The sequence below is a fragment of the Oryzias latipes genome, chromosome 12, assembly GCF_053564925.1.
Source record: "Oryzias latipes strain Hd-rR chromosome 12, Olatipes_Hd-rR_3.1".
Lineage (NCBI taxonomy): Eukaryota > Metazoa > Chordata > Actinopteri > Beloniformes > Adrianichthyidae > Oryzias > Oryzias latipes.
This window is the reverse complement of record NC_136248.1, coordinates 23502949-23521959: the sequence shown is the minus strand read 5'-3', so window position 1 is coordinate 23521959 and position 19011 is coordinate 23502949. Positions and strand designations below refer to the sequence as shown.

The following is a 19011-nucleotide window of genomic DNA, read 5'->3' as shown; positions in this document are numbered from 1 at the left end:
GTGTAAACTGAGGTGTAAACTCCAGCTGAAATCTGAAGCCTGTAAGTAACTAAGCCTCATCTTCTTCCTCTCCAAGCTATAAAACTGCAAACTTCAGCTCACAAAGATGCTTTTTTTTTCCATCCAAACTATTTCTTTCAAACCTGGAACGAAGCAGGTTTATTGGACTGAATTACACGCGCGTTTCAGAAATAAAGCACACATCTCTGTTTTGAACAAACTGGTACTTTTGCAAAAACGATACACCCAAAAACAAAAGGTCAACATTTAGTGTCTTTATAAAACAGATTTGCAAAATATATCCAGAGCTCATTCATCTTAAATACGCATAAATAGCAAGAAAATACTTTCCTGTTTAGACTTAAAACAAAATGTACGTTTTTTTTTAACACATATTGGAGAGGAATTTTGTGTGGGAGAAATGGAGTTCAAACCCTTTTTAATTTGTCGCATTGGAAAAAAAACAGACACAAGCATACATGTTTAACTGAAGCGGCAGCTGATTAGTCAAACTTGTACATCCTCTAAAGACACATAATCAAAAAAACAAAATCGCATTCAAGTCTTAAAATGTCAAAGTACTCCTCTTTGGGTGGATTTCTTAAAGAACAATATATATAATTGTGAGAAACCTTTTTTTTCCAAAATTTACATCAACTGTAATCAACATTAGCTATGTACAATAGTGCAGACGAGGAGCTTAAATGCAGAGGAATGATGTTCATCTTCAAGTGGGTTTCCTTTGTTCTAAAAACATTAAAAACTATCTGGAAGTTGTAGTTTTTCAGCTTTAAACAGCCAATAAAAAAATGAAACCTTTATTTTTTGTAACGTTCCTGTAGATGTGTCTTTTATAAAAGAAAATCCTTTTTCTGTTCAGCATAGATGTGCGTTTTCTTGCATAACAAAACTTGACACTTTAGAGGGGTTGGTTGCACTGAAGTTATTCGCTTTTTGACTTAATACCACTATAGATTAAAAAATAATGCAAACAGTTTTGCAGCGAGCAGTTCGTTTCTGTGCACATTCTCAGATCTGACGCTGGTTTTTAACGCGCTGACGGCTCAACCTCTGCATCATCAGCAGGCTTCACAAAGTTCATTGATGACACTTCTAAAAGGTGCTTTAGCTTCTGGGGTGGAGCAGACACCGATGCTCGGGGGAATTTCCTGTCCTTGGGTTTTCTTTCTTTCTTTCCACAGGGTGGAGCTCATTTGGCTGGCTCTGGGATGGGAGGAGCCCGCTCCAGTCTCATGGTCCAAGGGTCAGAGGGCGCAGCATAAAACGGGGAGTGGGTGAGCATGTCTTCTCCGGCCAGCGCAAATGCAAACACCCCCCTCTGCCTCCGTGCTCCAGCCTTCTCCTCCTCCCGGATGTCTTTCCCCTCTCTCTGCCGCTCCTCCCTGACCGAAGCGTCCACAGTTTTAAACCCCAGACCCCTGCTGCCAAGACCGAGCAACTCCCCGAGTCCATGACCCTTGACCCCCTGGTACGCATGACTGAAGCCGTTCTCCCCCAGTGGGTTGGTGGCGCCGGCGGGAGGACAGAGGAAGTTCCCGGCGGGCGCAGACCTCCAAGCTGCCGGCTTGCGTCCTCGCCGGGGGCGGGAGATGCGGCAACTCTGCCTCTTGATGTGTCGGTGAAGGTGGTCGGAGCGCGTGAAGCTTTTGTAGCAGTGCTCGCACTGGTAAGGCCGGACGCCCGTGTGGATGCGTAGGTGGTTCTTCAGGTCGTAGTTGTGGACAAACTTTGAGTTGCAGTGGAGGCAGATGTACGGGCGCTCGCCGGTGTGCTTCCGCATGTGGATCTTGAGTTTGTCCTGCCTGAAAGAAAGCAAACAGTTGTAGATTTCAAAGTTTACAAATCCACCCATAAGTTCACTTCATAATTTCATTAAGTCTCTAGAGGATGTAGCTCGATGTGACACCATTAATGCAGAGAAGCAATGGAGGGGGCTTTCCACTATCTGGCTTTGATATTCAGATGAGGTGAAAATAGATTAACCTCAGCCCAAAAAGCCGGGGTGCTTTTCCGTCAGCCCAGCTTTTTTACATAAACTGATGATGAGCTGAATGATTAGAAGCCTACATACCTGGTAAATCGCACTTCACAGATGGTGCACATGTAAGGTTTTTCTCCTGTGTGTGTTCTCATGTGCCGTGGCAGCTTCCCAGCTCCTTGGATGACTTTGTTGCAGATGGGACACTGTTGCGATGCTTTGGGCTTCATCTTCCTCTCCTCCTCCAGCTGCCAAGGAGGGAACAGAGCCCCCAGGTGAGACGCAGAGTTCAAGAGGCTCAAGTAGGACCGGAAGTCCGCTTCACTCTTAATCGGACCCAGCGGGTGACCCTCTGAAGGTGCTGGCCCAGGGCTTATGGTGCTCCCCAATCCTGAGCTGACAAATTCTTTCAGGAAGTCGCTGTGCAGCAGAGAGGGTGGGACTTCCTCCTTCATCTCCTCCTTGATGATTTCTCTCTTTACTGCCAGATCGAGCGGTCTTGAAGGCTCAATTGGTGCAGACGGGGGAAAGGGTGGAGGAAGCCTGACTTGTGGTGAAACTCCTGCGTGGGGATGCGTGGGGTTGAGGAGCTGCTGGGGAAATGCTGGAAACTCCGCCCACAGAGAAGGATAGAAGCCCGGGATGAGGGGAGAGAATGTGGGCTTCCTGTCCACTGTGGCCATTCGGGGATAGAGCCCTTCTTGGAGAAGGGAGTCGATGGAGAAGTCCTTCAGGGCTCGACTCTCCATACTTTCCTGTAAAACAAAAACGGCTCCATCAGCGACTTCCGCACCGTTTTTAACTTGGAAAGCGATAAAATAGTCGGAAAAAAGTACAGAATTGTACCTGTTTGCCTCTCATTCCCCCTGGAGATTGGGCCTGGCTCGGTTCTCGACGCTGGTGGAGCGTGGAGGTGCTGGGAGGCGGCGAATCTTCTGCACCCAGATGCATCGGCTCACCCTTGCTCTCCAGCGACCTCTCACTGGCGTTATCTTCCTCCTTCTCCTGCTCATCCTTCCTTGACCCAACATCCTCCTCCTCATCGTCCTCCTCCTCTTCTTCTTCCTCCTCGTCTTCTTCCTCCTCGTCCTCTTCCTCCTCTCTTCCTCCCCCACCACCGCCTCCATCCCCGCTGTCCATGATCTCCAGGCAAACGTTGATGATGCAGGGAATCTCAAGCATCTGAGCTGCGTTCAGGATCTCCTTGACGTTGGACGCCGTCACCGTCAGGGTGGACGTGTAGGCGAACTCCAGGATGGCGGTGAGGGACTCTGGAGCCACAAAGTCAATCTCGTACACAGCGGCGGCGTGGTGAGCGTCCCCCCCATCGGTGGTAGCCACCGTGAAGAGCTTCTTGAAGTACTGGCTGCAGGCGGCGAGAACAGAGCGGTGTGTGCGGTACTCCTGGTCACGCACAATGAGGATGACATCACAGAGGAGCCCGTCACGCCGCTGCTCATTGAGGCTGCAGAGGACGTCGCTGCTGTGATTTGGGAATGGGATCCCGATTAAGTCTTCCTCCCTGTGATGAACCATTCTCCTCCCTGTGTCTGCTGGGATGGAGACAGAAGAGGGAAAAGGAAAAGTTTGCTTCAATAAAACCGCAAACTGAAAAACATCATAAAAACAATCTTTTACAGTTGCAAGGGTTCACATGTAGTGAAAGACACATTAGAAATGTCTAAATGAACACATTTTTAAAGAGCCACGTCAATGGAAGTTATGTTGTGTTTTTAACATAGTCCTGTGCCATTTTTCTAATGATGGAGGATTTCTTTATTTAAATCGGGAGCAGATGAAAAGTGCAGTTTGAAAAAGAAGTGACGTAGAAAATACAGTTGGCGGCTAGTGAGAGGACAGTAGCTCCTAGTTATGGGTGACAGGAAGAGGGGGTGAGATTGCTCCGTGTCAACAGTCCCCCCCACAGAACTCTGAAGCTCATTTCTAATGAATAGCTGCCACTCTGCAGAAACTATGTTCTAGAAAACGACATAAGGTTTTTGTTAAAAATGGCTTCATCCTAATTAAAAGACCACTGGGAACGCTTTTAAAATAGATCAAAAGATGATCGGAGTGGGACTTTAGGAGCAAAAAGAGTGTTTTAACATACAAGTTGAAAATACTCCCACTGAAACTTGAATTCAATCATTAACGGCACAAACTCTGACCCCGTTACAAACGTGAAACCGCGTCAGCCTGTTTGATTTCCTGCTGACATTTTGATAGGTCACATTTCTTATGTGAATTAAACCGCTAAACATTTATTGCCTTCTAAACACATCATTGTTTTTTTTTCTTCTATTTTTGCTTTATTTCATACTTTTTTGCCGCCTCCAGAACAGAAAGTTTTCCCCCAAGAAATAATGAGGCCGCCTTGTGAGAAATGAGGATACAGGTCCTGCAACACTTATTTAAAGAGAGCAGTAGGTGAGGCGAAGGCTCTGCAGCTCGGCTAACACCTACATCTGGGTTTGAAATGAAGTGTCACTGATTAGAAACAGCATGCATTCATTACATGAAGGCTCTGCAAGAAGCGCTCCTGCTGGAGCAGGCGGAGGTAGGAAGCTGATGCAGTGACATTCGAGCCTCTTTCAATCTCGCCATGTTTGTTTGTGTTCCATCTGTGCAACAAGTGGTAAATACAGCATGTCTCATAGGATAAGACATCATGTTGGGTAATATTTATGCTCAGCGGTGTGATTTTAGATTCTTGCGTAACATCTGTGTGAGTCGGGGAAACCTGCTTTAGCAGATTTGGTTTGACACCCTGAGGTGTGATGGTTGCGATCGTGTCCATCCCTCCTTCTCTGTGTCTCGTAGATGCCAGCAAACCTACCCCCCCCCCCCCTTCTTCACGTGAACCAAACAAAGCACAATTTGGATGTGGTGAGACGCAAAGACAACAACAAAAGAGGTCAGATTGTTCTCTAGATATACTATGTCCTGTCAAAATGCTTACTTGCAGTCTGTCTCCTGGCTGGTTTGACGTACAGCAGTCTCAGCAGGAAGCCAGATCTCCACTCGGTCGGTTGTTTTCCTAACTTTAAGCCGGGGTTTCTTACCTGTTGATTCACTGCGCTCAATGCCTGTGATAAAGCCTCTTCTGGCAGGGGCGCTCACTCATTCGCATCTATGAATAGAGCTTAAACTCAGCCATTTACACTTGGTGGTCACTGCAGGCATGTGTAGATTAATAGTTTGAAGCAGCCCCAAACACCGCAGCTGCATTGTTGACTGGCTCAGGTTGAAGCCACAAAGACACACAAAGAAGCGTCTCTCTTTCTCCTCAGAGCTGCTCAGGGTCTCAAAGTACAATATGAAACACTAAAAAGATTTAAATCAAGTAGTTGCAGGTATAAAAACTTGGAAACGAATCTTACATGTAGTTTATTCTTGTCGATCTTGTTGCTAGGGAACTGGCTGTGTTCGTGCCATTGATAGAGTATGGACATAATTGAAATGTCCATGGAGGGGGTGGTGGTGCAGCATATAGGGCCAGCGAGTCTGCTATACTTGGGAAAAAACTGAACAAAAGAGTTTCTGTCGTGAATGAAGCCGAAGAGAAGAAGAGCACAACAGAAAATGAAACATCCGACTTCAGGCAGTTTTGAGCAAGAAATGATCAACTTCAAAAGAGTATGTGCAACTTTTTTTTTTTTCTGCAAAGCACCCTCAAAGCTAAAGCCCTGAAGCGAAAGGTGAGAGAATCTTCAGGCGGGGAGTGATTGAGAGATCAGATGGCCCAAAAAGTTCCCGAACAGGTTGCACAAACACCAGGAGAGGGGCCCCTCCTGCCACAGCCTGCCAAGGCAAACAATAGTGCAGCGCTTGGAACAACATTGAGTGGATAAGGAGAAGGGAAAAAAAAAAAGACTGGGAGGGTTTGGCGAACCCACTGTCTTTCGTTTGCTCTTCATCCATCCCACCCACTTCTGGAGCTGTGGGACACGTGCTGCTGTTTGCCCGCCTGGTGCCCCAGTGTGCGCCACTCCCCTCCGTTCCCACTGTTTGCTCGCCACCAGCTCGCGCTAGCTCTTAGTGGCCGGCCCCTAATTACAGTGTGGAGAGGATCTAAGGAGGATGTGCCACATAGACAGGGAGGGGAGGAGGGCACAGCTTTCCCACCACAAGGTCCTGCATGACATTTCATCAGCCAAGCCGCTTTTACCCCACCCACCCATCCGAGCAGCCAGGGTGTGGATGGCACTGATATTTACTTTTAAAGTGCTATGACTCATAGTCTATCATCTCTTTAAGCACAGTTGGATCAAATGTTAATCCAGATTATCAATAAATCTTGGATTGGCTCAAAGTTTTTTTGTTTGTTTTTTTGTTTAAAGTAACCTCAAATAAAGACCTTTCTGTTCGTCTCGCTTCCCGCCCTCCTGTCACGCCTCACTTAGTCACTAACACTTTCATCTCAGCACTCCCACCTCAAATTATGTGTCACCTCCATTCAGTGTCATCTTTCGCCAAGAACTTCATCTGCTTTCTGCGCGCTGACCACCGCCTCCTCCCTCCTCCTCCTAATCATTCTCCCTTTCCTCCTCTTCCTCTTTCTGTCCATCCTGCTGCAGCATCATCATTATGCCCAGACTAGAGTGGCCAACTCTTCCCCAGCCCTGACCGCTCAGGCCACAAATCAGCAGCTAATGTCCATCTCAACCCTCGTCACAGGCAGACGCTCATTTGGCCTCTAAGCCACAACAGCCAAAGCCTAGTTTATTCCTGTCAGGCCAGTGCATACACCTGACCCACATGGTAAATCACCATCAGCCAGAGTTTGCCCCTGTCACCAACTGCCCGCTGCAAAGGTCTGCTAAACAACTGTCACAATTGCAGAGCCAATAATTTCTATTATTGACAGTCCAAATTCAGCCCCTTATTAGGAGAGGACATTCATTTGAGCTGCTGTGCAAGCCACTCCATTATCCGCCATAAACAGTGCACCTGTTACCTACGCTTTGTGCTGTGAACTTTCCAGCCGCATTTCATAAATGCTGTCAATTACAGTGGATGGGGGGAAGCTGGATAAATGCCAGTTACCCAGTAATGAAGACATGTCCGGGTCAGATTCCTGATATTGATTGCAGGATTTCTGGAAAAGTTGGGGATTGTTTGGCGACTTCTTTTAATTGCAAGTATACAATTTTATATACAATTTGTATTTACGCCGACGCACAAAAAAAACAAAGTTTCGGCTGAGCAGTATGGTCAGGGGAAGGGCTTAAGAGCCTTTTTATTCCCTCTAAATTGTGCACTTTGTTTTAACATATGTGCAAATAATTATTTATCCTTAATCGTGACTTTTAATTGCACCCAAAATATTAAACTAAAAACTAATTTACATCCAAGAATACAAAAATAAAGAAAATTTAAATTTTAAATTTAGCTGGCTTGTCCAAGTGCCTTCTGAGGTCAAATGTGAGATGTGGAGCCTTCAAGGGGGGGCCCAAAGCCAAACATATGAACTGAAACACACAAAAAAAACCTTAGTTTTGTATGTTACTTTGTTTGTGTTTGCTTAACAAATTGCTGATTTTAGACAGTCTTTCCATACAGATGAAACTTTTATTGTATTTTATACAGTTCTTAAGAAACAAGTTAAAGCAAAAAGTTTTTTGCAAAGAAAAAAAATCCAAATTATTTATTGAGGCAAAATGCTTTTTATGCTAAACCTCTGATTCCAATAGTAGTTTGTTTCAAATTTTAAAACTTTATATATAGAAAACAAACTCTAAGAGGAAGGGGGGAAGGTTTGTGCCTCCAGTGTTTTAGACACCAACAATAGTTTAGCATTTAAAGCTACTGATGCATCAAAATGTTGACCTATATCATAGAAAAGTTTATGATGAGCCATATGTTGTTCAGCATTGACAAAAACAAAAATGGCAGTCCTTGGAGAACTAATGTGCTAGTTGTTTTGTGACGTAGGAAGTCTATTAGATGAGTTGTAAACAATAATTTGCAGCTCAGTCTCAAATCCATAACATGTTTTTATTTTGTCCACACTGGCAAACACCCACCTCAACTTCATGAATGACCTGAGTATTTGCCGGGGAAACTGAGGTGTAATTACAGCAGGTGACAAAGCACACACATAACACTGAAATCTACTATTTTTGGCGTTTACAACATGTGTTGTGATACTATAAATGCCCGTGGTATTTATAGAGTTTTAAAAAGCAGCATTTATCCCACAGGAGGACTCAAGCCCTTTTATGTGCTTTTTTCACCTTGTCAGGCTTTGATAGTGAACTGCACGAGGCTACAATCAATATTAGTAAAAAAGTGAGGCACACGTGCACACTACAACACCACACAAGCGCAAGCTTGTTCACACATATGCAAACTGTGATGCACAATTGATTAAGAGACACACACACCCATGCTCCACAAGTCTGGCATCCACTGAAAGGTGCACATGTCCTGATCCGCTCCCCGGCATTCCTCAGCTCTCAGAAGCCGTCACCTACCTTCCTTCAGCTGCTCGATGTGCCTCTCGCTGTATTTCCAGATCACCAAGACGCCCTGCTGCTCCTCACTTGACCTCCCAGCATCGCTTTGCCTAATTGACAAGAAGCTGCTGCTCTCTTTGCGCTCCAGTTCATTCACACGCTCCACACACCGGGCTCAGATGCCCATTCAGAAAAAAAGAAAAAAAATCAAGTTCTAAAGGAGAAAAAAAAACACCCTGGAAGGAATATCCACAAGCGACAAGTAAAGCAGGGGAGAGTGGAGTGTGAGTCTTGGGTCTGTCTTTGTAGCTGAGTGGCTGAAGTGGAGTTCAGAGCCAAGCGCTCTGTTGTGTGCGGCTCGTGTAGGACGAGCGCGAGGGAGTGAGAGGAAGGGAGGGCAGCAGCACTGCGCTGAGGAGATGTCGCACCACTAGTTTTTATAGCAGGGTGGGTAGCTGGAAGATAATAATACCCCATCCTCCTCCACAACACAAGTTTAAGTGCAGTGTGTAATAAGCCCATGGTGCAGACACCCTCTGATTTAGGTCAGACAAAATGAATTTTTAGTTGTGTTAGAGTGGATTTTGGTGTAAAGGGACAGGGGCAAAAACCTCTATAGGAGGGGAGACTCAGGGAGGGTTAAAAACAAAAAGAATAACAGGAAAGGATAAAAAAAAGAAAAATGTTGAAAAACATTTTAAAAGCTTGACTTTTGAGCTGAGATAACTGAGAAGAAGCAAAACAGTCGCTTTACGTTAAACGGCCACTGCTTTTTATTGACTTTTCCTTAAAAAATCTCTATCAAAAAGTTTTTAAAGACCCACTCCAATGAAAATTGTATTTTTAACATGTTCTTGTGGCATTTTTCACATGATGAAGAACACAGAGCTTAAAATTGCATTTCTTAGTATTTATTTATTCATAATGTTGTAAATCAGAAAGAGACTAAATTTGTGTCATAGGTTCTCCATTCCATTCTAATGCATCCACTTGTTGACCAACAGATCCATGTTTTCCTTTCCAGATCTTTGTTTTCCTCGTCTGAGTTGGTATCGCGATAAAACCTGTATGTCTGATTAGCTCCAATATTGCTTGCCATTTTTGATGCGCCAGTAATGTTAGGTTGGTGTGAGGGGCTGTAAGCTAGTGGGGGAGAATGTAAACAAAGGGATGATGTGAAGTCAGGGCAGGTTCACTCCACAACTCAGAGGTGAATTTCTGACAAACTTTCTGCCGCTCTGGAGAAACAGAGTTCTAGAAAACAACAGGTTATATTGATTCTGCCTAAAAACAGCACAATCATTACTAAAAGACCACCGGGAACACTTTTACAATAGTTCAAAATAGTCACAGCTATATAAATAGTCGCAGCTAGATAACTGAATTCGAGGAAGCCTAAAAAATGTCTGAATTAATCTGTTCTGTGAATTTGAAAAAAAAAAAAAAAGTGTTGCCACAAACACTGAAAAACAAACAAACCCACAAGCAACAGTGGGTTTTCAAGCTCATTGTTAGGCCGTTATTCAAAGTACGGTTTCAAACCAGGAGCTCTTTGTGACTCTAACTCTGAGTCAGAAGCAGGCAGCAGTTGTTGAGCACACCACCACCTCAGTCTGTGGAGAGGAGGAGGTCGTTTATGCTGAAAGGTGTAGAATTAGACAACTTGTGTGCGACGAAGGCGAGCCGGTTTGTCTGAATGCTTTGGGGACATATTGTACACCAGAAAATGTGTGAATTGACTCATGTTGACCCTTTTTTTGATGGGAGGGGGAAACTGAAGGAGGGTTTGAATATTTGCTTTTGTTTCACAGGCGAGCCAAATTTTATGACAAAAGCTGAAACAGCCACTGATCTTTCCTGTGCCTCAGAAATGAAACTACAACCTCTACAGGGCTTCTCTTTTGTCCATTTGAATGATAAATGTTCAAATTGGCCATAATAAGAAGAGTGCAAGGTCATCTCCTTTCACTGAAATAAAGTATCGCCTTGTCCTTGATAACAGGTCTGACAGCACCTCTGCAGCTATGAAGCGGTGAGGAAAAAACATACTGCTATTTCTGAAAAAAACGCAAAGAAAAAGTACAAATTGATCTTCTTGGAGCAGCTTCCAGCTGAATAACTGACAGTTGGGTGTGGGAGGAGTAAAACTGAGTCCATAAACATCAAAATACATCTGACAGCGGGGCCCCTCTTCCCCCTCAAGGGAATTCGTGGAGCTAAGTCAACCGCAGCCTAGGCCATTGGTGGTTTATGCTGTTTTGTACAGGGTGAGAGTGGAGGCCAGCTCTCACTGGCATCTAGTATATATAAACCTGGTTAGCCACTAACTGCTAGCAGTCCAGCTAGACAGCCAGAAAAACAGCATAAGTCTGTCAATAGGTTCGGCTATCTGCTGGAAACACATTGCTGCCACCATAGCAACCCACTAAGTGGTACCTGGGAGAACGGCTTTGTTCTGAACTGCTATTGTAACCGAAAGGTGTCATGGCTGTCCCTGTAACTTGGCATGTTATGGAGCACCTCATATGGATCTGCCTTGCTGGGTGGTTGGTTTTTCAAAAAACGAGGGACCTCAGAGAAGCTGAAAGACAGAAAAATACTGACATCCTCCATGTTCCAGAAGAGAATCAAGTTCATGTGATGGATAGAATTTGACTGAGCTTCACTTTTTTTTTTTGTGCCTGTTTTTGGAATAAACAGTATTGAGTATGTCAACAGGCACATCCTGCTGCTCAGTCAGTATGCTCACACTCAGAAGACGTGAGGATCCAAGGGGCTGAGTAAGAGTCATCTGTTTAGTCTGCATGTCTGACTGGGCTCTCGGTATACCTGCTCACGGCCCCCTGCTGCTCCCAGCATGATGCTCGTACCATGACACCAGATTGGCACTTTGGAGGACGGGTGAGGTGTGAAGCATCATTACATGTAGTTATGAGGACGCTGTCTGCAGCTTGACTCACTTTGCTCAAACAAAGAACCGCGTTTGGCGAAAGAAGTGATCGCAAACTTCAACTTGGCTGAAGCCGGTTTCCTGGAATATCTCCGAGTGTCTTTACTGCAGTCATCAAGCAACAATTAGTTTGGGTCAAATCAACCTAACATTAACTTTTTGGAACCTTGTTTTTGCAGCCTCAGTGAGCCCTTTAACACGCTGGTGACACACTGGAACTCCTCGACTGTTCACGCATATTACTAATGTAAAGTGTTGTGCAGAACCTCTTTTCTTAGCACCAGCTGATTGTTGTTGGCCGCGTAAACACTTCACTGCTGTTAAGAGTTACGGTAGTCCAAAGAATGTCAAAGGTTAATATTTAAAACTTCTTTTTTAAAGTTTAGTTGTTTGGTTCTAAATGTTCACACTCATAATTTATTTAAATGTATTTGTCAGTGATGTTTGGGGTTTTATGCTTTCAAAAACCAACTTTTCTAAGTCTTTTTTAAAAAAAGCAAAAAAAGGGGGTTTGTCTTGAAACAAGCCCCAAGATCCTTCAAGTTCCTCTGGTTTAAAAGTGAAATCTGATATGGATTCTGCTTGTTTTGGTGCATCAAACACTGTGTTAAACCGTCCATCGATTCAAGTTTTTTCTTGGGTCATTTGAATCTTTTGAGTAGGTGCAGGTACTATGTCGTTTTTAGAGGTTGATAGTCAGTGACGCTTCCAGTGCTCTACCATCAAACTTTTACTTCAACGCTACAAGCCATCATAAGATTTTTTTCCCCCGTTTTTTGTATTTTGCTGATCAGACTGACATACTTTGCATTTAATGACCTAAAATCCCAGATTTTAAAGGACTGCGAAGATGCATTTTGGTTTTTTTTGTACAATAGTTAGCACTAAAGATGTTTCAGTTTCAAAACAAACAACAAACTTGCAGATTCATCTGATTGCAACATCTCTAAACCTGAAGTACATTTTTTCTGCTTAACCCAACAAAATATATTTTTCTTTAAATGTAACCAATTTGTCCAAACACTCTGAATGTAAACTGTTCATTAAAGATAGAAATTTTTTAATTATGTACTCTGTAGTTTTTCTTTTGTTTATTTCCATGAAAATTACTTGTGATTTACCACTTTCTTGGTAATCTGATGAGAAAGATTAGACAAAATCCTAAATTTGGTAACAAATAAAACTTTACTAGTATTCTGAACATTAAAGTGCAGATGGTTTGGTAGTTTTTACTCAGAAAAGCTTTTAAACCAAGTGAAAATACACATTGGTTACATTTCACTGGTACTTGATGTAATTCAATGGGGGGGAAAGCGTACATCAAATAAAAATGCTAATATCTTTATCATGTTCCAGGATTGCATTAGTAAAGAAGTGAGACTTTGGGAAACTTTAGAAAACGTTTTGATCTCTTTTGTGGACTGAAAATGAACATTTGAATGTGACAGATGTTGTAACATTTGATATCATTAGTTTCATGCTCACAGTCATCTGCATGTGGAAGTGGTTTTAGAAAAAAAACTAAAATGTTTCGCTGAAGGTGCCCTGTTTTCATGACAAACCTGATCAACTTTTAAGATTATTTTCAGATTTATTGCAATTAAAACTGTATATTACTGTATATATTTTTAACCCTATATATCCATTAGTGCATATTTGTTACACCAATTTCTGAACCCCCCATTTCATTAGCATAAACTTTACATATAAAGCCAAAGTATATAACTTTGTCCATGCTTTCTGACCTGTAGTGCATCATCCGTCCACTAGGGGCGGTAGAAGGGTTTTTCCCGCTTATGTCAAAATGCCTACTTCTGTGAAATCTCAAAAACACTTTTGGCGGGAAAAGTTTTGCCAATTTTTTAAAGGTTATGGTGACCATGACTGATCTATTTTTTAATGACCAGTTACTGTATTGTAAGACTGTAAAATTGGTTGATTTTGAATTCTTTACAACATAGTTACACCATGTTAAAAATGTGTGGATCAAATGTAAGACAGTAGTTAAATAAGGTGCTCTTTTCCTGAACACCCGTGTCAATATTTTTACATCCAAACTAGCATTGTTGTAAGTAAAACATGTACCAAATCAACCAACGTATCATAATTGATACCATCTGTATCTCATAAAACTTTTTGTGTCAAAGAGTTCAAAAGAACACATTATTTCCCCCAAAATTGGAATTTTCTGTCAATACTTTATTATATTCGGCTTTACAGGATTAAACAATTGCATTAGCAGACCAACTCACTCAGGGGGGACTTCTACCGCTTCTCTTTTTTTAAAATCTAGGTGTGGCCTTGTGTGGGAGAGACCCAGAAAAGGAAGGTCTCCACACTCACACACGTCCACACAAACACAAAGTTTTACAAACATTCTAGAGATAACGCCATGAGTCCCCTCCTTTTTCAGGAGTCCAAGGACAGAGACCTGTTCTCAGCTGAAATATGATTGTAACTCATGCTAACCCTTCTGTAAGCTCCACTTTACTCAGTCGCAGCGACACACGCCCACATCTTATTGCATCGAGGTTATCAGAGCTCACCTAGGAGCATGCCATTCATATGAGTGAAACTGGGGCGTTTCCTTTCTGCTGACCTGTCTGTTTGCGCTTCAACTTTCTCCTGTTCTGTCTTCTCTCCAAACAACCTAATCAGGGTTGGAAGCTTTGCCAGAAGGGAGTTAAAGCACACACGCTGCAAGCTGGGAACCGATGGAGTTGCACTGTGAAACAGGTGGCTGTTACATGCTGTATGAACTCTGGTGTGTGAAACGGAAAAAGTGACTGATTAAAGTTGAAATATATTCTTATCTTGCCAAAATATGACACATTTTCAACCTAAAGTCCCATTCTGATCATCTTTTGATCTATTTTAAAAGCTTTAGCGGTGCAACAAAAATGGCGGGCAATATTGGCGCTATCCAGCCGTACAGATTTGGAGATCAAATCTAATATAATCAAACTTTATTTGTATAGCACGTTTACAACTCAACATGCTTTACAGAAAAACATAATCAAATTTTAAAACGAAAGGACACGAGGACATCTCGGATAAGAACAAGGAAGACCTATATGTTCTAGTGGATGCATCAGAATGGAGCAGAGCAGGGACCTTGTGTATTTTCTACGTCACAAATAAGCTCTTTTTCTGTCTGCTCCTGAATCATGATTTAAGTAAAAAAATACTGAAAAAAGCAATTTTGAGCGTAACTTTCTTTATAGTCCTCCATAATGAAAAACGATACAACAAAACAACAGAAACATGCTTTTTATCTGAGTCAGTCTTTAAATCTGCAAACAAAACTCAAGAGAAGTCAGAACCCCTTCCCACCGTAGAAACACGCAACCCCCAAAATGCATTTCAGTGTTGTGTTCGTGCCATTTGAGTAAGTATTTGAGTGTGTTGTATGAGGGTCTGCAGGTGAACGAGGACAGCTCCTTATGGTGATAACGAGAGGGAGGCCTGCCTTGGTGGGACAGCCTCTGTCTGCCCTCAGGTACTGTGTGTGTGTGTATGTGTGTGTGGGTCTGTATACGCTTGTGTACATGTCTGTGTCAGCAGTAGAGCCCTTGGGCACTTTGGCACTTACTAATTAAAAGCAGTCAGGCTGCAGGGCAGGGGAGACAGATGCCTGTCATGACACACACACACACACACACACACACACACACACACACACAGCACATGCACAGGGCGGCAGAGAGCGCCCTGTGAACCGCATTCACCCTCACAAACACACAATGGTGATGCATAGGTCAACTATTTTTAGATGCAAAGCAAATCGCAGCCCACCCACTCTGATATCACACAGGTAACAAATCTGCTTCTTACCCACATCACAAAGGAAATTAATCTAAAATTAGTCTGCGAAATGAAAAAAGTACTTTTCGAAAAATGAAAACAGGTGACTTAAAGATTATCCGGACCAAACCCCCCATGATTATTTTGGACAGCAAGCATGTCCCACTCTCCTATATGACCCGTGGTGGCTTCCAGATTGACACGTCTGTCTCCCTCCCAGCAGACAATGTGGCGTAATTGTGTTGTGTGTCTGTTACCTGCACACTCTGTCACATTCTATCCCCCACATGTACAACACAGAGCTGCAGGCGGCCACATGCAGTACTTAGCAGGCTAACTGCTGTTTGTTTGGGGTGGGTGGGTGGATCAAGGCACCCTGCGCTCCTTTCTCTCCCAGTGATTAGATAGCATAAGCAGGCCAGCGAGCCGAACCCACACACTCATGTCTCTAAAACTGCCATCCAACCTTGCTTTCTCTCTCTGCCTCTCACACAGGTGGGTGGACCCACTTATTCAACCCAGATCTTTCTTTTAGACATTATGAAATCATTCTCTTTTTGCTTTTTTACTCCCTGATGCAGAATAACTCCGACTTTAAACTGAGCTCTGTAGAGAAGTTCCCTGATTTTTTTTCACTTCAATGGTAATCATTTCGCCTAACGGCTTAGTTAGGAGTCGCTGAGCCGAAGCTTGGTGGGCTTTCTCTTGTCACGGGACCTTTCTTACATTATGTTAAAATCAAGGTGGCATTCAGGAAACGCCCACTTTTTGTATTCACAACGTTTCTCTGAACAACCACATAATGAACTGCAGCTGCCACAGACAGAACCACGGGGGGCGTAAATATAAATTGTAAGCAATTCCCCAAGTATTCTGGAACAAGAAATAAACATGACATCTAAATGTTTTTTGAAAAACTGCATTTCTTCTGCAACTGGCTCTTGAAGAAGTATTGATTATATATTTGGAAAATGCAGTAACTAAGTACGTGTTCTGTCATGGTGGGTGGTAAAGCTTGGTGTGGGGCAAACTATCCAAGCATTTCAAGCAGCCGTTCCAGTTGCTTAAGTATGTAAACATCATCAGCCCCTCATACAAAGGAGAACAGCAGCGTGTGGGGAAGGAGCGCCTGGATCTGAGGGCGATAGAATGCCTAAAAAAACTGGACAAGGAGCCTAAAAACGGAGACGAAGCGAGCGTGTCGACCTCTGCGAATGCGAGTGCCTGCCTCCCTGCCTGCTTTGTCGTTAGAGCCAGGCGCTGTGTATCGTGAGGAACGCAAAAGTACACAAATCCCACAGAAGGAGCGTTTTTTTGGCAGGGCCTGGGCCTCCCACCCACGGCAGCCTCTCCAAGCCTCCTCCCATCCTCTATTCATCTGTGAGGGGCGGCTTACTCACCCAGCCCGACTCCACACAACAAAACCTGGACCTCGAACCCACGAAGGAGGGCGGGCATGCAGTCGTGCAAACACACGAAAGAGCTATTGCAGAATCACGAGCGCACTAATGTGAACACATGCAGGGCTTTCGAGCTTCTGCAGGCAGGTGAAGATTTGATTCATCCAAACTCAGTCTGTCATTTTAAAATCTGTGCTGCTGGAGGTTAAGAAACGATCGTTTGTCCCGGTGCAGCATGGATGTGCCCACACGCCGTCAGGTGGAAAGAAGGCGTGTGGACTCGTTCACACTTAACAAACATGCTTCATTATTTAAAATCTGAAGCCACATCTTCATTCACGGAGCACATCAACAGTGTCTGTCGCTCTGTTGTTTCATTTGTTTAAAAAAAAGCGACTCAAGCGGTGACTTCTCATCATGTACAGTGTACTTTAGGTGTGATTGTACAAACATGAATGAAATCGGCCTTAAAGAATGTTTGCTAAACACTTCGATGCAAAAGAGGCCTCTGCAACACAAACTCGTGAGGATCAGGTTCAATTACGATAATCCAGGAGGACAGACAGAGGGCTACAGTCAGGGCAGATGACGAAAGTAGGTGGGGCGTTGTCTACTTTATTTCATCCTCATCAAACCCCCACTGCAACAGGAAGAGAGCTCTTTTTAGATTAATGACAGAAAGACTGATAAGGTTTCAAGTTGGTTTTGAGCACTTTGTACAGCAAGAAAGATGTTCAATACTGATCTCACCCCCCTTAAAACAACTTCTTTTATGGCATAAGTTCACACACTCCAATGGTTTGTGCGAGTCTACAGGATTGGTGTTTTCTATAAGTTTCGTCGCGCTCAAACTCAACGTAAATCTGTTAAAAATCCCCAACGAAGGTCTCATCAATCCGAGCTAAGCGTTTACCTTGAACAGCTGCAGGGAAAGGATCCTACACTCAACTCGCATGTTGATTTCTGATAGATCGGAGCAGCCGATTGTGTTATCAACCTCTAAAGGTTACCAAGTATTCATGCATGTTGATGGAGGATCATATCAAAAGGGAAATCACTTTGACACATCTGCCCCCTCATCTGGTGCACACTCAGCCTCACGCGTGGGCGTTTTTATTACTAAATGCATAAATAAAATCTTTGCAGTAAAATGTTACACCATCAATCAATCTGAAGAATCTTTTTAAACTAAAGTTAATTTAAAGGTTTGTAATCGCTCAGCATGAACTTGTCGGAAACTCTTTAAGGCAATGCAAGAAGTTTTTATTTTTTTTAAATCAGTATCCTGTTACCAACTGTTGCTGAATTAACAAGTTTGAGAAAAATGGTATCTGCCTGTCAGCCCCCTCCGGCTGGGTCAAGTCAGGTTTCTACTGGACAAACTTACTGTCCTGCTCTTTTTTTTACATCCATTTTATATATGATGGTACTTGAAGCAACCTGAAAGTGAGAACACAGAGGATCATTGCTGCTTCAAAGGTCAGCCTTCTTTCACTTTGATTTTGCTCAATACCTGCTTTTTCATTTTTCTCCTACACCAGAGAGTAACTTTAGCTCTCTCATTATGATTTTTCTTTTATAGTGCATGAAAGAAAAGCAAGAAACGGCAACACAGAAGCATATTACTGACCTTTTAAGAGGAGAAGTTTTGATTTCAGTTCCTTTCTCGTGCTCTCACTCCCTGTCAGGAAGCTCAACATTGTCTCACCACCAGCAGACTTGTGAAAGTGAGAGCGGGCAAGACACAGACTGAAATGTGTTCTGAAGGTGTGTCAGTGATTTTGGGGGAGTGAAAAGGTGGCGTTTCACCAAACGGTTATCTAAGAAACACAACAAAACAAAAACTGCTACACCCACCAACCTCAGCCAACACCCCTCCCTCCCTCTAAACCAAAAGTATTTGGCAGCGTTCCCTTCAAGTCCACCTGTGCTTAGGGGAGGGGAGTGACACACTCACACTCAAGGGCCAAACCCAGAAACCTGCTTGCAGACTTGGACTGAGTTTTATGGTTAGGACTGAGAATAGACAGAGCCCAGCCTCAGGGCTAAGGCTTTAGATCGGAGGGCGATGAAGGTCAGCTGCTGGTAGGTCCGAAGCCAGAGATGGAAAGATGGGCCAAAGCCGAGCCGGAAGAAGGGGTTAGAAAATTAAAGAATTGAGACTCAAGCTTGTAATAATACAACCATACAGAGGCTGGCTGGCTTCAAAAGAAAAAAAAAACGTAGCAAAAAAGAGGCTGGTTTGGGAATAATGTAGACTCCAGGCAGTGGGCGGATCTTTGCTTCGGGTTCATGTCAGGTATCAAAATTACATTCCAGCTGAAGGAAGGATGGTGTGACAGGGAGGCCGTGACAGCGTCTGAATGCATTAGGGTGTGTGCTGCAGCGCAGCTCCTACCT

At 43.5% G+C, this 19011-nt stretch overlaps 1 protein-coding gene across 4 annotated transcripts; it reads right to left on the bottom strand.

Moving 5' to 3' along the window:
* Positions 1-260: 260 nt before the first annotated feature.
* zbtb7c (zinc finger and BTB domain containing 7C) lies at positions 261-18391 on the bottom strand. 4 transcript variants are annotated; one of them, XM_023960861.2, is made up of 4 exons: positions 18242-18391; positions 2846-3552; positions 2093-2754; positions 261-1823 (listed from the first exon to the last, which is right to left on the bottom strand). In XM_023960861.2, exons 1-4 carry the CDS (start codon positions 18309-18311, stop codon positions 1211-1213), a joined length of 2052 nt encoding a protein of 683 aa, XP_023816629.1. In that variant the 5' UTR covers positions 18312-18391; the 3' UTR covers positions 261-1210. The 4 variants fall into 4 exon arrangements, with proteins under 4 accessions (XP_023816629.1, XP_023816630.1, XP_023816631.1 ...); XM_023960862.2 differs by having other exon boundaries at positions 2846-3549; positions 18242-18386; XM_023960863.2 differs by lacking the exon at positions 18242-18391 and adding an exon at positions 8476-8870.
* Between the last annotated feature and the right edge of the window lie 620 nt (positions 18392-19011).